Source organism: Gigantopelta aegis, chromosome 15 (genome assembly GCF_016097555.1).
Source record: "Gigantopelta aegis isolate Gae_Host chromosome 15, Gae_host_genome, whole genome shotgun sequence".
Lineage (NCBI taxonomy): Eukaryota > Metazoa > Mollusca > Gastropoda > Neomphalida > Peltospiridae > Gigantopelta > Gigantopelta aegis.
Window position 1 is genome coordinate 5,513,872 of NC_054713.1, and position 24,303 is coordinate 5,538,174.

At 39.1% G+C, this 24,303-nt stretch overlaps 1 protein-coding gene across 1 annotated transcript; it reads left to right on the forward strand.

The window, feature by feature from the left end:
* Nucleotides 1–22,381: 22,381 nt before the first annotated feature.
* On the forward strand, nucleotides 22,382–23,446 carry LOC121390294 (adenosine receptor A2b-like). Its single transcript, XM_041522077.1, has one exon. It carries the CDS (start codon nucleotides 22,382–22,384, stop codon nucleotides 23,444–23,446), a length of 1,065 nt encoding a protein of 354 aa, XP_041378011.1.
* Nucleotides 23,447–24,303: the final 857 nt, after the last annotated feature.

A 24,303-nucleotide genomic window follows, 5' to 3' on the forward strand; every position in this document is an offset into this window, starting at 1 on the left:
ACTAATACAAAAATGTAGCGGGTTTCTTCTGAAGATATGTCATAATTACCTAAAGTTTGACATCCAATAACCGATGATTAATTAATCAATGTCCGTTAATGGTTCTTTTAAACAAAACAAACCAACTGTAGACTAAATGTTAGAATTATCAAATGTGACATCCAATAGCTAATAATTAATTAATCAATGTGCTCTAGTTGTGTCTTTAACAGAACAATTTTTTACGACTACGTGTCATAATCATGCTAATTCACTTATCGGGTTTGCAACCCTGAGTGAGTGCTCCGCAAGGCTCAATGGGTAGGTGTAAACCACTTGCACCGACCAGTGATCCATAACTGGTTCAACAAAGGCCATGGTTTGTGCTATCCTGCCTGTGGGAAGCGCAAATAAAAGATCCCTTGCTGCCTGTCGTAAAAGAGTAGCCTATGTGGCGACAGCGGGTTTCCTCTAAAAAAATCTGTGTGGTCCTTAACCATATGTCTGACGCCATATAACCGTAAATAAAATGTGTTGAGTGCGTCGTTAAATAAAATACTTCTTTCTTTTTTTTATCGGGTTTGCTGTCCAACAAAAAAGCAAAAAAACAACAACCATGTTTGGCTATATATGACATGTTCACATATGTAAAATAAAAATAAACCGTTGGTATAGTAGCTTTATTTTACCGAATATCCGATGAACATTGAAATACTAGTATCGACCCTTTCGTGAAAGATGCACGGAAAAGGCACCAAGGGACAAAAAAGTAAATGAACAATTAAAAGATAAAGAAGTGAACTCATTGTACGTTTCTTTAAAATTGATTTTGTAAACCTAAAATTGCATGCATGACAATAAATAAAAATAAAATTATTATTATTTGTTTTTCGTTTCAACAAATGTTAATTTGGCAGTTGCCGTTCGGGTAAATGTTTTATGTAACTTTGGAACTATGTTAATTAGCGGGCGGGAGGGGTGGGGGTGTGTGTGTGTGGGGGGGGGGGGGTGTTGGACGTCTACTTGGATAAAGAAATGATAATGGCATGCTGTAAACGTGTGTGGAAGCTAATGTATGTCGACAGATATAAACGCGTATAAGTAACGGCAGTCGTATTACATAATGGACATGGAATCCATTCCAAGGAAAGCTGTAAGAATGTATACGGAGGATTGCAATATGGGCGTGGTAACTTGTCATAATGTAGCGTCTGGAAACAATAAATGAATGAATGAATTGATCCATGAATGAATGAATGAATGAATGTACGAACAAATAAACAAATGAATGAATAGATGAATGAACGAATGAATGAATGAATCAATCAATCAATCAATCAGACAATGAATGAATGAATGGATGAATGAATGAATGAATGAATGGATAAACGACGAATGAATCAATGAATCAATGTTCAACGATACCCCAGCACAAAAATACACATCGGCTATTGGGTGTCAGACGAAGGTAAGTATTCTGGAATCCAGGGAATATCTTAACACGCTATAACATGCGTGCTAACCAGCACCTATGTGGGATCACTTTGACTGTCGACAGTATAATGTTTTCAATGTTTCAAATTTACAAAATAAATTGATGCACTGTTTGAATATTCTGTTCTGTTTGTTTTGTTATTATTATATTAAAAGAAATGTTGTTTCTTTTGTTTGTTTGTTTGTTTGTTTGTTTTTGTATTTTTATTTTGTTTTGGTTTTGGTTAAAGCCGAAATATCCACCCGAAATGTCCTTAGCTGAAACGTCCCGTCTTCACCGAAACAAAGCTATAACAAATCATAACTTGCCAAAAAACTATTTTGGAAGCCATGTTGAATCCAATATGTTGGAGTCTAGCTGATACGTACAAATAATAATTGACCGTTTCCCTTCTTTTCTAAGTTTACAAAACTACATTGTAATGCCACTAAAATAGCCTTCCCCACGTGAATCCAGCACGTGGCATCTTTCATTTCGCACGCGCATGCGACCCCGGCCAAACTGCAAAATTTACATCCTCTATTTTTGGCAATGATCGCCCGACACCTACAGAACGAAGTGCCAATATGACATCTATGTTCACAGGTTGTGGAAACAACTGCAGTGTCGGTGGGTGATCCAGAGACACCAAACGTGATGAAGCGGGACACGGCAGTAGACAGATGGGATTAATTCTTGTAGGGGCGCCAACAGAAAGTAACACATTCACGGCTTTTCGATCATTCAGTTTTACCAAATATAAATATGCGATGATGTAGGCGTCGAATGACACATTCTTGGACTTCTGTCACTCGACAGTTGGCCCACTAGAGGTAGAAGAAGTTTGCTTTGTTTAACGACACCACTAGAGCACATTGTTAATTAATCATCGGCTATTGGATGTCAAACATTTAGTAATTCTGGTATGTTAAAATTTATTGTTTAACGACACCACTAGAGCACATTGATGAATTAATCATCGGCTATTGGATGTCAATCATTTGGTAATTCTGGTATGTTAAAGTTTATTTTGTTTAGCGACACCACTAGAGCACATTGATTAATTCGTTAATCATCGGCTATTGGATGTCAAACATTTGGTAATTCTGATACGTAGTCATCAGAGGAAACCCGCTATATTTTTCCTAATGCAGCAAGAGATCTTTTATATGCACTTTTTAGAAAGACAGGAAAGCACATACCATGACCTTAAACCTGTTGTGTGTACTGGTTGGATCGAGAAAAAAACAGCAGTTGAACGGATCCACAGATGTGGTTCGATCCTGCGACACCATCACCTCAAGCGAACACTCAACCGACTGAGCTAGAATCCCGCCCGCCAGAGGTAGAATCCCCTGAACTACCTGACCTGAAGTCTACATACATCTTTAATGAAGGTGGAGGGATCTCGATCAAGAGGTAGAGCGCTAACCTTAGGTGCTTGGATCGAAGGATCGAAGCTTCTCGGTGGATCCATTTATTGATTTTTTTTTTCTTCTGTCCCAGCTAGTGCACCACGGCTGGTATATCAAAATGTATAGTATGTGCTGTCATATCTTTGGTAACAATACATATACAAGATCCTTTGCTACTAATGGAAACCTGCCATGGACAGAACAAAACTCTTTGGAAAAATACATATAAAAGATCCTTTGCTGCTAATGATTTTTTTGTTGCGAATTTCCTCTAATTACTACGTGTCAAAATAACCAATTGTTTAACACCAATAGCCGATGATTAATTAGTTAAGGGGCTCTCGTTAAACATAGCAACCGTTAACTGAAGAAATATTTGCCAACATAGGCCTACATAAGGTTTAAACTATATCAAATGGGATGTGACCTGTTGCTTAATTAGCATGAAATCCGTTACTATATCAGCAAGAGACTTAATGTTGATACCACTGTAAAGCTCGCTTGAAGCTAAATGTTTTATTCCATACAAGGGTTGTCATTAAAACAAAATAAACTAATTACAAATTAATTTTTAAAATATTTGACCTTGACGTAAACATTAATATATGTTTCAAAATTAAAAAATAAAACTCACTCAATGGTAGCGCATAATTATAATATAAGTAACAATCACTGTACGTTTTGTGATTGAATGAGAGAGTGTCAAAGAAACTTTCGAAGATGCACGAAACTCGAAAATGCAAAGTTGAAACAATTCTAAAATAACCGCACGATGTTAACTGTTTTTGTCGCAAGTAGTTCATAGTAGATGATGGATATGTGTCTTGTACCATATTCTTTACTATTCTTCATTTTGTTGGCAGTGGCGTGGTCAATATAAAAGGGCCCTTGCTGCTAATGGAAACCTGTCATAGACAGAACTCTCTGGCGAAGTCAGAGGTTGTGCCCACGACAGACGTGCTTGAACAGTTCTCTGATTGAAGCATGCCAAAAATTACCCACACCCACCAACAAAAAAATGTTGCGGGTTCCCTCGCTAAGACTACGTATCAATATTACGAAAAATGTTACATCCAATAGCCGATGATTAATATTCCAGTGTGCTCTAGTGATGTCGTTAAACACAACAATCCTTAACTTTAACCTCTATACAAGATATTAATGGCATCTACTGCACGTCTCTTCCGGGTATCCATCAATCATTTTTGGTAGACAAAATTTGGTACCTTTCAAATATGTCTGAATGTCCTGTACAATTACCAAAATGTTGTTTAGTCTTCCAAACCAAATTCACTGTCGGATCATTATTGTAACAGGAAGGAAAACTCTATTAACGTGCTCATATCCACTGAATATTCAAGCACGTCTATCCTGGGCACGAGTTCTGATTTGCGCCAGATCTCCTGTCCAAGGCCCCGTTCCACAAAGCGATCTTAGCGCTAAGATCACCTTAAGTGCATATGTTAGCTGTGTAGTTACGGTGATCTTAGGGCTAAGATCGTTTTGTGGAACGGGGCCCAGGACAGGATATAGTAACAATGGAGATACATGTATACATACTTTTATAGATAAAGGTTAAATATTTGAAGACAAAATTAATTATATTTTAATAAACATCACATGTAATAAATAAAACATTGGGCTTCAAACGTCGGGTGTCATCGGTGGGGCAGGATATACTCATCTTTCGTGAACACCTGATATCATCACTGATATGACAGCTGTACTTATTCCAATGAGATCTGTCCTGTACTAACAGAGCTGCAGTCCTCGCTGTGGTTATGCAAAAGGAATGAAATATCCAGTAAAGGATCTCCTTGAGTGGCTGTCCTCCTATAGACGAGACACTAGACAGAGATTCATGGAATCATCCACAATTTTGCCAAAATGCCCACTCGACTCTGCATTGTGCAGAGATACGGCCCTGGGCCCCGTTCCACGAAGCGATCTTAGCACTAAGATCACCTTACTGCATAAGGTAGCTATGCGTATAAGGTGATCTTAGGGATAAGGTCGCTTTGTGGAACGGAGCCCTGATAATGTATTACTGTTTTTTTTCGTTCAGATTTAAATGGTACGAACCTCAGAGCTTCTTGATGACAACTAGTGGATATGTAGCTGTTTGAACTAGTTGAACTAACGTACTTTATCTCATGGTGCTAAAATAATTACTAGTATTAAAAATGTGTGTCATTTTTATTTTATAAATGTACTTAAATCATCTCAGAAAATGTCAAGCACATTTTTAACGATGATGTTAAAGAGAGTATTGAGTTGACATAGAATGACCAATTTATGGTGGTTTATACATACTTTTAAATATATATTATACTAAGCATGGTTATTGTGTACACAAAGAAAACATTCCGAAATAACTATCAATTTATATATGTTTTAATCAACGTTACAACTTACGTTCCACTACTATGTTCGTTTGTTCTTTCGTTCATCTCTTATACAATGATCAATCTAAACGTTAATTTATTTCGTTACAAGACAGTAGAAAGGGAAATAACTGTTTAAGACTGACACGCACTTAATAGTAAGAATTGTTTCCCATGGTTGCATATTAAAAGAATTGTCTCTCTTGGTTGCAAAATATAATACGAATTGTCTCCCTTGGTTGTATCTTGAATTTTATATTCATGTTGATCATGAAATGTGTTTTGCATTTACCATAGTTTGACACCCAATAGCCGATGTATTTTTCGTGCTGGGGTGTCGTTAAACATCCATTCATTCATCCATTCATTCATTCATTCATTGCCTTGGTTGTATGGGTCAGAAAGGTCAAAAGGAAAGGAAGTTGAAGCTTGTTTTGTTTAACGACACCACTAGAGCACATTGATTTATTAATCATCGGCTATTGGATGTCAAACATTTAGGAATTCCGAAATACAGTCTTAGAGAGGAAACCCGCTGCATTTTTCCATTAGTAGCAAGGGATCATTTATATGCACTTTCCCATAGACAGGATAGCACATACCACAGCCTTTGAAGTACCAGTAGTGGTGCACTGGCTAAAACGAGAAATAGCCCAATGGGCCCACCAATGGGGATCGATCCTAGACCAACCGCGCATCAACGAACAATTCACCACTGGGCTACGATCCGTCCTAAAAGGAAAGGAATGTGTGTTTAACGACACTACAGGGTGTACTATAAGCGATCATATAATGTTTGTGGCTAAAAGTACTATATGCAATACATCAACCCTTGCGACTAAAAGTACTATATGCAATACATCAACCCTTGTGACTAAAAATACTATATGCAATACATCAACCCTTGTGACTAAAAGTACTATATGCAATACATCAACCCTTGCGACTAAAAGTACTATATGCAATACATCAACCCTTGCAACTAAAAGTACTATATGCAATACATCAACCCTTGCGACTAAAAGTACTATATGCAATACATCAACCCTTGTGACTAAAAGTACTATATGCAATACATCAACCCTTGTGACTAAAAGTACTATATGCAATACATCAACCCTTGTGACTAAAAGTACTATATGCAATACATCAACCCTTGCGACTAAAAGTACTATATGCAATACACCAACCCTTGCGACTAAAAGTACTATATGCAATACATCAACCCTTGCGACTAAAAGTACTATATGCAATACATCAACCCTTGTGGCTAAAAGTACTATATGCAATACATCAACCCTTGTGGCTAAAAGTACTATATGCAATACATCAACCCTTGTGACTAAAAGTACTATATGCAATATATCAACCCTTGCGACTAAAAGTACTATATGCAATACATCAACCCTAGTGACTAAAAATACTATACACAATATATCAACCCTTGTGACTAAAAGTACTATACGCAATATATCAACCCTAGTGACTAAAAGTACTATATGCAATATATCAACCCTTGTGACTAAAAATACTATACGCAATATATCAACCCTTGTGACTAAAGTACTATATGCAATATAACAACCAATCTGACTAAAAGTACTATACGCAATATATCAACCCTAGTGACTAAAAGTACTATATGCAATATATCAACCCTTGTGACTAAAAATACTATACGCAATATATCAACCCTTGTGACTAAAGTACTATATGCAATATAACAACCAATCTGACTAAAAGTACTATACACAATATATCAACCCTAGTGACTAAAAGTACTATACACAATATATCAACCCTTGTGACTAAAAGTACTATACACAATATATCAACCCTTGTGACTAAAAGTACTATATGTAATATAACAACCAATCTGACTAAAAGTACTATACACAATATATCAACCCTAGTGACTAAAAGTACTACTATATGCAATACATCAACCCTTGCGACTAAAAGTACTATGTGCAATACATCAACCCTTGTGACTAAAAGTATTTTATGCAATATACCAATCCTCTTCTAAAAGTACTATATGCAATACATCAACCCTTGCGACTAAAAGTACTACTATATGCAATACATCAACCCTTGTGGCTAAAAGTACTATATGCAATACATCAACCCTTGTGACTAAAAGTACTATATGCAATATATCAACCCTTGCGACTAAAAGTACTATATGCAATACATCAACCCTTGTGACTAAAAGTACTATATGCAATACATCAACCCTAGTGACTAAAAGTACTATATGCAATATATCAACCCTTGTGACTAAAAATACTATACGCAATATATCAACCCTTGTGACTAAAAGTACTATACGCAATATATCAACCCTAGTGCCTAAAAGTACTATATGCAATATATCAACCCTTGTGACTAAAAATACTATACGCAATATATCAACCCTTGTGACTAAAGTACTATATGCAATATAACAACCAATCTGACTAAAAGTACTATACACAATATATCAACCCTAGTGACTAAAAGTACTATACACAATATATCAACCCTTGTGACTAAAAGTACTATACACAATATATCAACCCTTGTGACTAAAAGTACTATATGCAGTATAACAACCAATCTGACTGAAAGTACTATACACAATATATCAACCCTAGTGACTAAAAGTACTACTATATGCAATACATCAACCCTTGCGACTAAAAGTACTATGTGCAATACATCAACCCTTGTGACTAAAAGTATTTTATGCAATATACCAATCCTCTTCTAAAAGTACTATATGCAATACATCAACCCTTGCGACTAAAAGTACTACTATATGCAATACATCAACCCTTGCGACTAAAAGTACTATGTGCAATACATCAACCCTTGTGACTAAAAGTATTTTATGCAATATACCAATCCTCTTCTAAAAGTATTATATGCAATATACCAATCCTCTTCTCAAAGTATTAACTGAAGAAAGTGGAACCTTGCAGTTCCATGACTCATTTAATAATAATCGGATGTTTTTACAATACCCTTAGTTTCTCACAAACTTGTGGTACCTAATTTTACAAATTCCCTATACATGTTCAAAGGTCTGTCCTATGTGACACAGTGGTACTGGATTAAATAAACTTGCATACATTTATTACTCGGATAAATAGAATATTTTAACAACAAACGCTGTCACATTATGGGGCAGGAATTAACTCAGTGGTACAGATCTCACCTGATGCGCTATCGATCTAGGATCGATTCCCGTCGGTGGGCCCATTGGGCTATTTCTCGTTCCAGCCAGTGCCCCACAGTGCCCATTGAAGTGGCGACAGCGGGTTTCCTCTCTCAATATCTGTGTAGTCCTCAACCATAAGTCCGATGCCATATAACCTTAAATAAAATGTGTTGAAGGCGTCGTTAAATAAAACATTTCCTTCCTTCCTGTCACATTTATTACTAGTGGCAGGAATAACCAACATTAAATTCGACCTTTGACCCATCCGGATGTTATTTGGTATAGTGCTACCTACAATACATTTTAAATCCACTGCCATTGAATATCTATCATGTTACCGTGGCGACACGTGGCCTTGAGATAGCAGTACACTAAATAGTGTCTCAGCAAGTCAAAAGTCGAGGTACACTATAAGACAATCTACGTCAATCTTCATTTCTAAACAGTCAAACAATAAGAGTATACTCTAGCTTCAAGGAAAGCAAGAACGGAAATGTTTTTATGAAGATAATTCAACAGTTTGTTACAACAACAACAACAACAACAACAACAACAAAAAATTTAAAAAAAATTCCGCCTTGACCACACAAGATATTCCTGCAAATCAGAATAAAAATTCAGAAATATAATATACTCTTCAAAAAAGTAGGGGAACTCTAATAAGAATTTACAATTGCCAAAATTGTAAGATATATTAACTGTGGGGAATGGTTATATGACGACAGTGAATTAATTGGGCAAAAATTACAACCGGTAGTTCAGTATTACAGTAGGTTTTATGACCACCAAAGATCTCGAAGGACGATTGGGGTCAGAAGTGAAATTTGAAAGTTGAAGTTTTTATCAGTAAATCGCAAATTCAAAGAATAAAAATGACTAAAAACAAAACAATAATATGATCAACAGAATGAAAACGATTGACAGAAATAATGTTCCACGGTGATTAATGGACCTACCTGGAAATTGTCAAAATCGAGAATGACTCCCCACGCCCGTGTACGGGGAAACTGTGTGATGCACGTGTAAATTATGGAATGTGTTTCGGTGTGTTGATAAACAGACCTGAACGTTCTTTACTAGGATGTCTGTGGTCAAAACGTATGTTCGGTTTAATAGTTGATATTAACAGTAATATTTCAGGTTCCTCTACTTTTTTTTTTGAAGGGTATATATTATTGAATTACCATGTGTCTGATTTTCAGTTTATAAATGCACTGTTGTGGGATGCTGGGGGTGTTAATGTAGCCTTCAGCCTGATGACCAATTCCCAAAATGCTACTTTCAAGACCGTAATAAATATGATGAAACTGCAGAAATATGTTTCATGTGCTCTTTCCAACATACGCTACTAAACCTTTTTTTTTCTTTCTTTTTTAAAATCTCCACTCATTTTTTTAAAACTGCGGCTAACTAACACGCGCTTAGTTCATCCCTTGATCGCGATTTAATAAGAGAGGGTTTGTTTGTTTTGTTTAACGACACCACTGGAGCACATTGATTAATTAATCATCAACTAAATGGATGTCAAACATTTGGTAATTCTGACTCGTAGTCATCAAAGGAAACCCGCTACATGTTTTCTAATGCAGCAAGGAATCTTTTATATGCACCATCCCACAGGCAGGATATCACATACCACTGCCTTTGATATACCAGTCGTGGTGCACTGGCTCGAACGAGAAATAGCCCAATGGGTCCACTGAAGGGGATCGATCCCAAACCGGCCGCGCATCAGGCGAGCGCTTTACCACTGGGCTACATCCCGCCCAATAAGAGAGGGAATCCGTGGCCGACACCTACTGCAGCAAAATAGTTTATATGCATTTTGTTTTTCATAGACAGGACACAGCATATCCTTGACGTGCTAGAAGGTATACGCTGGTTGCACCAACAAAGAAATGTTTTTTTTTAACGACGCACTCAACACATTTTATTTACAGTTATATGGCGTCGTACTGGATACACCACTACCGGTATATCAAAGGCCGTGGTATGTACTACCCTATCTGTAGGATGGTGCATACAAAGATCCCTTGCTACTAATGCAAAAATGTAACGAGTTTCTTCTCTAAGACTATTTGTCAAAATCATCAAATGTTTGACATCCAATACCCGATGATTAATAAATCAATGTGCTCTAGTGGTGTTGTGAAACAAAACAAAACCTTTAAGTAACATGCGCTTATTTCAGCCCTTAATAAGAGAGAGAGAGAGAACCCGTTATCGCCATATAGGCGACACCCCTACTAAAAAGCCAAAAATGCCACACACAAAAAAAAAGCAGTAAAAAAAAGCAGAAAAAAAGCTAAGATTTTTTAATATATACCTTTTTTCATACCTTTGATGTATTAGACGTGTACTAGTTGACATGCTTTATACGCTAATAGACCAATGGCATAGCGAAAACTGGTGATAACTAAGGAACATTGCATTACTATGGAACCGTGACTGTGTGATTATTAAAAGACAATTACACCCAGTATGGCTATATCGGTTATCAGCCGACCTGCAGTTGTTACCAACATACATCACCAGCAGACGACACGAGTTGTTAATACCCAGTGAAAGAACTTCCTAATAATACGTACGGATCTCAGGCTTCGTTTCGTTTGTGAATTTGCGCATTGACCTGCAGTTACAATATTAACAACGGTACTGCAGACGACGTGAATCGGTAATACCGAGTGACAGAAATTCTCTACGTAGGTAAGAAATTTCTTAATATTCTATACCCAGGTTGTGAAAATTGCAAGAAAGATAATTTCGTTGTTCGCGCAGTAGATTTATTCCATCATTTGCTGGCCTCGGTGGCGTCGTGGTTAAGCCATCGGACTACAGACTGGTAGGTACAGGGTTTGCAGCCCGGTACCTGCTCCAACCCAGAGCGAGTTCTTAAGGGCTCAAATGGGTAGGCGTAAGGCCACTACACCCTCTTCTCTTTCACTAACCCACTGCCCATAGACAGACAGCCTAGATAGCTGAGGTGTGTGCCAAGGACAGCGTGCTTGAACCTTAATTGGACATAAGTGTGAAAATAATTTGAAATAAAATGAAAATTGCATCATTACTAATCACTAACAACTAACCCACTGTCCTGGACAGACAGCCCAGATAGCTGAGGCGTCTGCCCAGGACAGCGTGCTTGAATTTTAATTGGATATGAGCACGAAAAATAACTGAAATGAAAATTGCATCATTATAATTATCATGACAGGTTACGTTAAATGAAAATAGGTTCCCTATATTTTCTTTTTGTGCAAACCATAAATTGTTTACACAAATTTGCAATTCTTAGAAGCCTGTATTATTATTGTTATTTTGTATGTATGTACGTTTGTGTATTTGTCTGACTGTGTGTGGCTCTGTGTCTGCATGTATGTGTGTGTGCACGTGTCTGTGTTTGTGCGCGCGCACGCACGTGTGTATAGGTCCAATAGCCACAAGGTGTTATATATTAATAGACTCCATCCTATGTGGTCATGTGGGATAGAAAAAGTACACCCGAGGTGGTGGAAATTTCGATGCGGGACGAGGCTTGTCGAATTTCCAAACAGTGTTACATGGATTACAACTAATTTTGTGGGTAGAACGATTGAAATACATGATTAAAAGGTCTCACTTAGCACATTTTGCCTGAATATCTCAATAATTTTTGCCTGAATTTGAGGATTTGTCCCCCCCCCCCCCCCCCCCACGTCTCGTACGCTTATGCTAGTGGCTTTAGAATAACCAATTCCATCTTCTAGTTCTTGAGCTTCATCATAAGTCAGTTAGTTACGGCTAATACGGGTTTTGTAGTTTTAACAAAGCTGTCACCGGTTTCGTTTGATAAATCATGTATTCATTTGACCGCTTATTACTTTCTCATTTTCTAATTTGGTTTTATAAATAACCCCTTTGTAGAGTTCCTAGATTCTTTGTGGTCGAAGTATGTACCATAGTTTCCTCAGTCAATTCAATTCTGCTCTGCATCTAATAAACGCAGGGGCGAGACGTAGCTCGGTGGTACAGCGCTCGCCTGATGCGCGATCGATCTAGGATCGATTCCCGTCGGTGCGTCCATTGGGCTATTTCTCGTTCCAGCCAGTGCTCCACAACTGGTGTAACAAAGGCCGTGGTATGCACTATCCTGTCTGTGGGATGGTGCATATAAAAGATCCCTGGCTCCTAATTGAAACGAGTGGGTCATGAAGTGGCGATAGTGGGTTTCTCTCTCAATATCTGTGTGGTCCTTAACCATATGTCCGACGCCATATAACCGTAAATAAAATGTGTTGAGTGCGTCGTTAAATAAAACATTTCCTTCCTTCCTTCCTAATAAACACATCATTAAGTGTGGCTGTTTTGTTTCTTCAGACAACACGTTGCTCTAATCATTTAAACTTTCTGGGATAAAAATGGCGTTACTCTTCTTTTTAAAAGTGGAATAGTCACGCAGGCCTCTCAGAATTGAATATTTGCATAAACCGTTTATGGTTTAATCACAAATAAATTCAGGTAACCCATTTTCATTTTGCGTAACCCTTTATATCCATGTCAATAATGTCCTAAAGTTAACACAGGATACATAAATTAGATTTGCGTGAACGAAGCGCGAACGAAATAATCGTTCTCGCAATTTTCAAAGGCTTGTTGTGTGTGATTTATCCAACGTATTTTTCCGAATAGTGTTTCTTTCATTACATTTCAACTTATTTGCGTGCTTATATCCAATTAAGGTTCAAGCACGCTATCTGGGCTGTCTGTCCAGGACAGTGAGGTACTTTGCTAGTGGTTAGTGAGAGAGAAGATGGTACAGTGGTCTTACACCTACCCACTGAGTCGTTAAAACTCGCTCTGGGTGGGAGCCGGTACGGGGATACGAACCCTACACCTATCAGCCTTATGCCCGACGGCTTAACCACGACGCCACCGAGGCCGGTTATAGTGTTTCTAAGAACAGCTGATCAGTGTATGCTGAGTGGCAGGAATTATAATTTTGATATTCTCAAATCAGACCCCTTGGAATCATATCTGAAGTGTAGGGGAGGGGAGGGGGAGGGGGAGGGGGAGGCGGGCGCAAGTAAGAATTTTATCTTTCTTATATATAGTATAACAAAGCCGTACACATTTTCGTCCGCAAGTGTGTGTGTGCGCGCGTGTAGGGGGAGGGAGGGGGGAGGGGTGCTATACCCACCCAGCCCCAGATCCTACGCGCCTGCAAATTACTTGTGCATGCATATATATATATATATGTTTGGAATCGATAGTTGGTAGTTATTTACTTCAGGTTTAACAACAGTGATATCAGTCACATCCAAGTTAGTGATAATGCACCTTTAATCAAAACATTGTCTGATCGGCAGACCTGTTTCTACCATATGAACACTGTGAATTATTCACTGAATAACACCATTATGTATACCGGCCTCGTTGGCGTCGTGGTTAGGCCATCGGTCTACAGGCTGGTAGGTACTGGGTTCGGATCCCAGTCGAGGCATGGGATTTTTAATCCAGATACCGACTCCAAACCCTGAGTGAGTGCTCCGCAAGGCTCAATGGGTAGGTGTAAACCACTTGCAACCGACCAGTGATCCATAACTGGTTCAACAAAGGCCATGGTTTGTGCTATCCTGCCTGTGGGAAGTACAAATAAAAGATCCCTTGCTGCTAATCGGAAAGAGTAGCCCATGTAGTGGCGACAGCGGGATTTCCTCTCAAAATCTGTGTGGTCCTTAACCATATGTCTGACGCCATATAACCGTGAAGAAAATGTGTTGAGTGCGTCGTTAAATATAACATTTCTTTCTTTCTTTCCATTATGTATCACACTAACAACGTTCAGCTAGTGACCGTTATCAACACGATGCTGCGTCAAGGCAATAATTATGACGAGGCAGTTGCATAACATATCTGACAGGTCGATAACATTTCTTTTCATTTCAACTTATTTTTCTGTGCTTATATCCAGTTAAGGTTCAAGCACGCTGTCCTGGGCACATACTAAGGCTGGCAGGTACAGGGTTCGCAGCTCGGTACCGGCTCCCACCAAGAGCGAGTTTTAACAACTCAATGGGCAAATGTAAGACAACTACACCCTGTTCTCTCTCACTAACCACTAACCAACTAACAATTAACCCACTGTCCTGGGCACAGACCTCAGCTATCTGGGCTGTCTATCCAGGATAGTGGGTTAATTGTTAGTCGGTTAGTGGTTAATGTCCAGACCGAGTTTTAACGACTCAATAGACAGATACGGTGTAAGGTCACTACACCGTTGTTCTCTCTCTCTCTCTCTCTCTCTCTCTCTCTCTCTCTCTCTCTCTCTCTCTCTCTCTCTCTCTCTCTCTCTCTCTCTCTCTCTCTCTCTCTCTCTCTCTCTCTCTCTCTCTCTCTCTCTCTCTAACCACTAACAATCAAAAAACCCACTGTCTTGGATAGACAGCCCAAACAGCTGAGGTGTGTGTGCCTAGGACAGCGTGCTTGAACCTTAATTGGATATAAACACGAAAATAAGTTGAAATGAAATGAATGAAAAGAACAGTGGGTTAGTGGTTAGTTGTTAGTGTTTAGTGAGATAGACGTCACTGTAATGACCATACTCTTAAAAGCAGACTAGAGTTTGTCTCCATAACCGTTACTACTCAGAAGTATGTACGTTTTTAAAATAATAATAAAAAATGCACACACCTCAGCTACCTAGGCTGTCTGTCCAGGACAGTGAAGTACTTTGTAGTGGTCTTAAAACTCGCTCTGGGTGGGAGCCGGTACGGAGCTGCGAACCCTGCATTTACCGTCGTGATGTCCGACGCCTTAACCACGACACCACCGAAGCCGGTTATACAGCTGATCAGTGTATGCCGAGTGGCAGCAATTATAATTTTTATATTCTCAAATCAGCCCTGGAATCATATGTGAAGTGGGGTCTGGACAGAAGTGAGAATTTTATTTCTTGTATATAGTATAACATAAATCCGTTTACATTTTCGTCCGCAAATTTATGTGTGTGTGTGTGTGTGTGTAGAGGGGGGGGGGGGGGGGGCTATACCCACCCAACCCCAGATCATACGCGCCTACAAATTACTTGTGCAGGCATATATGTTTGGGATCGATTGTTGGTAGTTATTTATTTTAGATTTAACAACAGCGAGATCAGTCACAACCAAGTGTGATAATTAGGAAATCACCTGTTTCCATTTTTTTCGTGCGTAGGCACGATGTGGTCATCCTCCTATTCACTGTCAATTAGACGATATCACCTTGAGAAAAACAAAGAATGGAAACTGGTGATCTCCATTGTAAAATACCTTTTACCTTCTTTTTTTATTTTCTGTAAATTGTATATGTTTTATTTTTAATGTAATATAAATAGCGAACTATTTTCACTCACGAAATTCTCCGAAGTTACTCTTCCACATTTTGTCAAACGTGTCTGTAACTGATTGACGTCGATCGACAGGAAGAGTCCATCATGGGGGTAACGAAATTGGAAGAAAATTTTCAAAACTAGTTATATGAAAAATACTGTTGTGTATTTGAACCAATAAAACACTTTTAATATGGAAGAACATAACAAAATTTCAAATACCCTGCAATATGGAACGGTCTGAAATGTAAAGTTATAAAAGTGTTTGTCGATCAGATTTGGATATATTCGTTTTGATTTATTGTGCTACGTTGCTAATTCATATTTTTATGTGATAATGGTTGTGAATTTCAACTGTCATGTTAAAGGTAGGTGTCATTTGAGTAATTTTGTTGATGTTGGGAGTTGTGTAATATTCGTGTTTTGCAAGTTCGTTTGAAAACTTTGAGAGGCCATAATAGGATAAACGGGGTCAGTTGTCGCGTTTTTAATTTGGGGTTTACACGATGATATTTCACTGCTAGGTGCACTTAAGGGATCAGTATTTTCATCAATTTGTTGTAGAATGTTTGGATATTTGCGTTTTTATGTTGGCAAAGCGTGATTTATCGGTGTCGTCTGCTGTCAGTGACTGTACATTCTCGATCAGCTGATTTCGCTCAACAGGACGATTGTTAGTTGAAATTCTGCTTGAAGAGGCCGATGCAGCAAGCATTGCTGGGTCATTCTACAAAAAACGTCACTTTTCAAAATACAAATTCAAGATGGAACAATTAAAAGATATAAATTTTTATTGTTAACTTTTGAAAACAAGATGAACAAAGAAACGTAAAAGTATATATGTCCACGCAGAACTGTACTCGGCCTGCACGTGCAGACACGTGTTACTCTATGAACAAGCTCATTATGGCATTGGTGTTACCGGACAAGTGCGATAGGTCAGCAGTGTCATCAAATTGGTTTATAGTGATCAAGAGCACATGGATGTGTTATATGGGTGTCCCTAATAACATATATGGAATAACTTTAGAATTAAAAACTATCCAAGGGTGTAATTGTGCATTTCCACACGGATATTATGTACGTGACTTAAAATATACACTGTGGCAGTTTTAATTATTTAAAAAATATGGAGTCCTTCAAAATAAATTTCATCAAAGTCATAAAGGTAGAAAGTATGCTTTCCTAAATAACCAATTTAAATTTCAAAAATAAAGTTTCTTGAGAAATGACAGCTAAAGTATTCTTGTTAGCAAAAGTATGTAATTAATATTTCCTTAATTTTGTTTCTTCAGCCTACACCTATTAAAGGTCTATTAGAATAATTGTGTGTTTCTGTATTGATAAGATACGGCCGGTCAGACAATTTTAAAAATATACTAAATTAAGACACAGAATTTTAATTTTGTTTAAATATCAAATCAAAGATTTATTCATTCATTAATTTATGTAGTTATTTTCGTGCTTATATTAATATAAGGCTCAAAATCTATTTTACTGTATACTTGTATTCCTACAATGAGGTTGGCGTCTACGACGAGCTGATAAGGGGCGTGGCGAATAAGTTCGGGACTTTGCTCCTCCGTTGCATCAGTGCAGGGATGACTTACCCGTGAACAGCGCCGACGACTGCCTTGACAATCCTGTGGATGGTCTGGCTTTCCATCTCTCGCAACAGGATCGCTTGTCGGTAGTAGCTGCGGCATCGTAGGGTCAAGACGACCCGAATGTCCTTCCTGAGTCCTGATGGTGTGAAGTTCAAAGTGGCTTTCATCAGTCAGCTGTTGCCAGCCTTGATTCAGGAACTTCCCCTTCAGCATCGCCGAATCACGCGTGTCCTCTTGCACACAATGCCGGAAGCTTGGCCTGATCTTCCTGACCTGGATGTTCCAATCAACTTCCGGCTGGGCTGGGGGGGGGGGGGGGGGGGGGGGGGTTAAGTTGACGGGCTGGTGGTTTCTCCTTGGCTGGCTGTGAGACAGGTGTTGTCGCCTTTCTCTTCGCAATCGCACCAACAACTGGTATCCGGGGCGGCTCGACGGGAGCGGTCGATATAGTTGACCGCTGCACCGGAGCCGCCATGTTGGGGGTCGAAGTAGGAACCAGCGGCGGCGATTGGTACATCGCTATATCCAGCTCGTCGTAGGTCACCTCCGTAGTGTTCTTTTCCTTGATCGGCGAAGTTCTCTTCGGCGGCGTCGCCCTGTTCCTGTTTACTGTTCCTTCTCCTCCTCTTCAAAGGGACCGAGTCGCCATACACCAAGGTCACGGTCGCCCGTGACTCGGTGTACGCGACTCGGTGTACGCGACTCGGTACTCCAACAAAGTTCCGTAGCTAGCTAGCAGTCCCCCCAGGTGGCGGGGGGAGGGGGTGGGTGGGTAAGTCCAGAGCGCATGAAACAACGTTTGTCTTCATTGCCGGTCAAGCTGAGAGTCCCGATAACAAGAATCCTTTTAGGTTGTAGCTCAGTGCATTAATTAACCTGTGTAGCGGCCATGATAACGTACGTCATTTCATTTCAAAGTCTTTTCGTGCTTATCGAAACAGGATCAAGTACGTTGTCCTAGCTACACATCTCAGCTATCTGGGCTGTCTGTCCAGGACAGATGGTACCGTCCTTGTTGACGTCGTGGTTAAGCCATCGGATATAAGGCTTGTAGGTACAGGGTTCGCAGCCTGGTACCGACTCCCACCCAGACCGAGTTTTCACGACTCAATGGGCAGGTACAGTGTAAGGTCACTACCCACTTCTCTCTCCCCCTCCCCCCTATCTTTCTCTCTCTCTCTCACTGACCACTAACAAACTAACAATTAACCCACTGTCCTGGACAGACAGCCCAGATAGCTGACGCGTGTGCCCATGGCAGCGTGCTTGAACATTAATTGGATATAAGCACGGAAATCAGTTGAAATGAAATGAATGAAAAGAACTGGGTTAGTAGTTAGTTGTTAGTGGTTAGTGAGAGAGACGTCGCTGTAGTGGCCATATTCTAAACAGTGACCAAAGAGACAAGAGCTGGTCTCCATAACCGTTACTACTTTTTACGTTTTAAAAAAATGCATTTCGAGTTATTAGCAACACGAGGAAGACCAGACACACTTCGGATGTACGGATATGGATAATCTAGGTAATAAAACGTCAGTAATATAAAGTTAAAGTTCATAATGTTTAACGACACAACCAGAGCACATCGATTTATTAATCATCGGCTATTGGATGTCAAACATTTGGAAATGTTGACTCGGAAGTCATCAGATGAAACCCGCTACATTTTAAAAGTAGTAGCGAGGGATCTTTCATATGTAATTTCCCACAGACAGGAAGGAACGAAATGGTTTATTTAACGACGAACTCGACACATTTTATTTACGGTTATATGGCGTCGGACATATGGTTAAGAACCACACAGATACTAAGGGAGGAAACCCGCTGTCGCCACTTCATGGGCTACTCTTTTTGATTAGCAGCAAGGGTTCTTTTATATACACCATCCATAAGACAGGATAGCAAGAAATAGCCCAATGGACCTACTGACGAGGATCGATCCCAAACCGACCGCGCATCAAGCGAGTGCTGTACCACTGGGCTATGTCTCACACACCCCTCCCCCCCACAGACAGGAAAGCACATACCACGGCCATTGACCAGTTGTGGTGCGCTGGGTGAAATTAGGAAAAAAAAAACCTCAATCAGTTGAATGGATCCACCAAGGTGGTTCGATCCTGAGACGCAAGCACCTCAAGCGAGCACTCAACCGACGGAGCCAAATACCGCCCCCAAAGTAATGTCTGATTTCAATTATCGAAAACGGCTCAAACAGTGATAAACACGCAGTAGTGTCTAAAAACTAGGGTCTGTCACTTTAATTCCGATAGCTTAATCACTAGACTACCGAGGCCCGTGATAAATGTGCTGACATAGTGGTTGGCCTCGGTGCTGTAATGGTTAAGTCATCGGACTTTAGGCTGATAGGTAATGGGTTTGCTTCCCGGCACTGACTCCCACCCAGATGTGTGTATGTGTGTGTGTGTGTGTGTGTGTGTGTGTGTGTGTGTGTGTGTGTGTGTGTGTGTGTGTGTGTGTTTATGTGTGCTACATAATAATAAATGAAAAGTAATAATAAAATAAAATAAATTAAATTAAACTTAAAAAACAACAACAAAAAAACAACACACCCAAGAAATATAAACTAATAAAATTAAATAGTAAATAAAATAAAATAAAACAAAACAAAATAAAACCGTTTGTTAGTTTTAATGTAAGCACTAACAATGTTTCCTTTCACCCTTCTCCCTCCCCCCTCGTAATTATGGTTTGAGTTACCAATTTTCATACTACTTATTAATTATTATTAATTTTAAAAGTCTTGTTTCTTTCTGTTCAGGCAATGAATTCATCGCCCGGAAGACTAACCAGAGTTATCTCCCTCTACTGTTGTCCGTGAACCTGAACAACAACTCCATTTTCAAAATCGTATCTGTGCAAAGCAGAGGCTAACGGATGTTTTGAACAAATGACGACAGCTCCTAGTCACAGTGAAGAGTTTCGCAATTAGGAAGACTGCCACTTTTCCAGAACGAAACAGCCTCCCCACTTCGCCTGTAGAACTGTGAAACTCCAAGACTAGTTAGTCAAATCTAAACCTGCACAAGATAGAACTAGTGTTACCTGGTACATATTTTAAACCAGGATCTGCAAGCAGTCAGTTTTAAAACTAATTAATATTAGCAGACGCAGCAGTCTTGTTAATGGTTGACGAAAAATACTGTCCATAATATGTCGTCAGTACAAGTCATTGTTGCTTGATTGATTGATAAGGTAGACACATTTCAACTATGTACATCTGAACAATACACTGAACAACAAAACCGTTGTCTTATTAAGATCGTATTTCTGCACAAGGCAGAGTCGAAAAGATATGATCAAGGTTGTAATTGTTCTCAGGCATTGCTGTCAGGTGCTTCGCCTATAGGAGGTTTGCTACTCCCCATGACACTACATCTTTACAGTGTCTGTAGAAACAGCATACAACCATTATCATTTTCAAAATCGTATCTCTGCACAAAGGGATATTTTAACAATATCATAACTTCTCTTTTGAGTCTTTGTAATAATAACATGTAATATTTAATAGACGTTGAAGGCAACAGTGTGTTTTAAAGTGGGTTTCTGTATTCAATATTTTGTGTATATTACCATTTGCTTCATAAGATAGCTAACATACTTCTTATACTTGTTCTTTGCTGTTCTTTTTTTGACACAGCCAATAACATCTAATATTTAATAGTCGTTCAAGGCTACAGTGTCTTTTAAAGTGGGTTTTTATAGTCAGTATTTTATGTGTATTCTCATTTGCTTCATAATATAGCTAACACACTTCTTATACTTATTCTTTGTTGTTAATTGTTTGACACAACTAATAACAACATTTAATATTTAATAGACGTTAAAGGCAACAGTGTGTTTTAAAGTGGGTTTCTGTATTTAATATTTTGTGTGTATTATTATTTGTTTCGTAAGATAGTTAACATATTCGAATACTTCCTTCTTCTTCTTCTTTGCACTTCTTTCTTTGACACAATCTACAACATCATTTAATATTTAACAGACGTTGAAGGCAACAGTGTGTTTTAAAGTGGGTTTCTGTATTCAATAGTTTGTGTGTATTATTATTTGTTTCGTAAGATAGTTAACATATTCGAATACTTCCTTCTTCTTCTTCTTTGCTCTTCTTTCTTTGACACAATCTACAACATCATTTAATATTTAACAGACGTTGAAGGCAACAGTGTGTTTTAAAGTGGGTTTCTGTATTCAATAGTTTGTGTGTATTATTATTTGTTTCATTGCTGTTCTTTCTTTGACACAATCTATAACAGCATTTAATATTTAATAGACGTTAAAGGCAACAGTGTGTTTTAAAGTGGGTTTCTGTATTCAATATTTTGTGTGTATTATTATTTGTTTCGTAAGATAGTTAACATATTCGAATACTTCTTCTTCTTCTTTGCTGTTCTTTCTTTGACACAATCTATAACAGCATTTAATATTTAATAGACGTTGAAGGCAACAGTGTGTTTTAAAGTGGGTTTCTGTATTCAATATTTTGTGTGTATTATTATTTGTTTCGTAAGATAGTTAACATATTCGAATACTTCTTCTTCTTTGCTCTTCTTTCTTTGACACGATCTATAACAGCATTTAATATTTAATAGACGTTGAAGGCAACAGTGTGTTTTAAAGTGGGATTCTGTATTCAATATTGTGTATATATTGCCATTTGTTTCGTAAGATAGCTAGCATATTCGTATACTTGTTCTTTCCTGTTCTTTCTTGTTACATGTAAATGAGAATACTTCTGGTATGTAGAATAGTACAATGGGTTATGTAGAATAGACGTGTGTTGTTTTAGTTTTATAGAATAAACGTGTTACTTTGTTTCTTCATCCACACATTCATTCGTTCGATCATTCATTCTTTCATTTATTCGTTCGATCATTCATTCTTTCATTTATTCGTTCGATCGTTCATTTAATGCATTCCTTTGTTCATTCATTCACAAGTGCCTGACTAACCACACATGAACAGCACCAACATTTCCGTAAACGCCAGTGCCACATTGGGTGCCCGTCATACGACTGGCCTGGGCCTTATTCCCGTCCACCTTCTCATCTCCGCTTTCATCTGCACGGTCAACATCCTGACAATAAGCATTTTCCTTCGATCTCCGTCACTGCGGACCACCATCCCCAACCTGTATCTCGTCTCCCTGGCGCTCACCGACCTGCTCACTGGGATGTACATCCCGTGCATCTCTATCCCTCTGCTGTTTGCTTCCACCACCACCTTCTGCTTCTTGTCATTCGCAGCTTTCATCCTTCTCTCCTGCCAGTCTTTCTTGACCATCACCCTCATCGGCGTCGACAGATTCATCTACATAATCTACCCATTCAAGTACGACAATGTGGTCTCCCCTTGGAGGGCCAAGGCGACGATTGTGACGTCGTGGCTCGCGTCTACAGCGGTGGCCATAACAGCCTACCCTACCTCCCAGTGGAGAGGCCTGTGTCAACAGGTGAACACCATGTCCCCGAAATACCTCAATGGGATTCTGATTCTCTTCATTTCGTTGACGGTTATCGTCGGAGTCTTGTACGCTGTGATAACTAGAGCGGCTCTGCATCAGAGGAACATGATACGCGTGGTTACCCTTTCAAGGGAAAACTGCGCCAGACAACCCTGCTTCAAATACATCAGACTCTTCCTTCTGGTGTACTGTCTGTTTGTCATGTTCTGGCTTCCCGTGTTCCTTGTCTTTTTGATCAAATACGTCACGGGGTATCACTCGCTGGTCAGCCAAAGGATTGCAATCACGATGGCGTTCCTGAATTCTGGCTCAAATTTCTTCGTGTACGTTTGGAAAAACAAAGACTTTCGAAGGGCCCTACAAAGAATGTGTGCTTGCAAACGTGAACATTTTGATAGTCCGGGTACTCGTTCAACCAACCTCGAACAAGTGGCCGAATCTTTAAGTCATAGCTTACAGGACGCAGAACAAGAAAAGCAGCAGAATCAGCGGCAACTACAACAATTACAAATACTGGAACAACAGTCGCATATTGCAGGGGTGGGGAGCGGATGTTAGAAAAATATAGAAAAATAGAGGAAAAGTTTCCTTTGGTGGTTTAATGTGCTCTTTTATTCTACCTACAGAAGGCGTTCCATTACTGCTCCCTAATACTTGTGTACTGCATCTCACTTACATTATATTAGGTAGGAGCTTGTACAGCATTACAACCACCACCACCACCACCACCACTATCATCACCACCAACATTAACAACAACGATAATAACACCAACACCTCCAACAACAAACTAATCACACATAACGTATTGTGATCATTGGGGGGGGGGGGGGGGGGGGGGGGAATTAAATTCTGATGCATCGAAAGTTAAGTGTAACCCAAAAAATATTCGGTTCAGAAATAAATAAAACTGTAATACATGCCATAGTAAGAAAACAACACTTACAGCGTTATGGTCGCCATTGTGGGTTTTTGGACTGGTAGTCTGCCAGACAGAAGTCACAAGGAGATTGAGCAGGCTGACAATTAAGCTATTGCAACTATCTATGCCTGTAAGTACGGTTCAGGTTTTTCGGGTTTTCCTTGTAACAACAGTGGTGCGTGATCAGTTTGGGTAAAAGCATTTCTATAGAAGGATGGGACGGACTATAATTGTAGAAAAACAAACGGCTTGGATTACATTAAATTAACACCGGGATTTAAAATAAAAAACTAGCAAGCTGAGACGGGTTGTTTGTTTGTTTGTTTGTTTGGTTGGTTGGTTTTTACTATATCTCGGAGTTCACTGACCAAAATGATGGCTAATGCTAATCTATATTTTGAACGTGTGCATATGTTTTCATCCCTTTAGTGAACTCTTGCAAAACATTTTTGTTCATCGTTTAAATGGACAGTTTGTACGCGATACTGACTTT

Coding starts and splice junctions, on each gene's coding strand:
- LOC121390294 (XM_041522077.1), top strand. CDS start 22,382: ATGAACAGCACCAACATTTCCGTAAACGCCAGTGCCACATTGGGTGCC.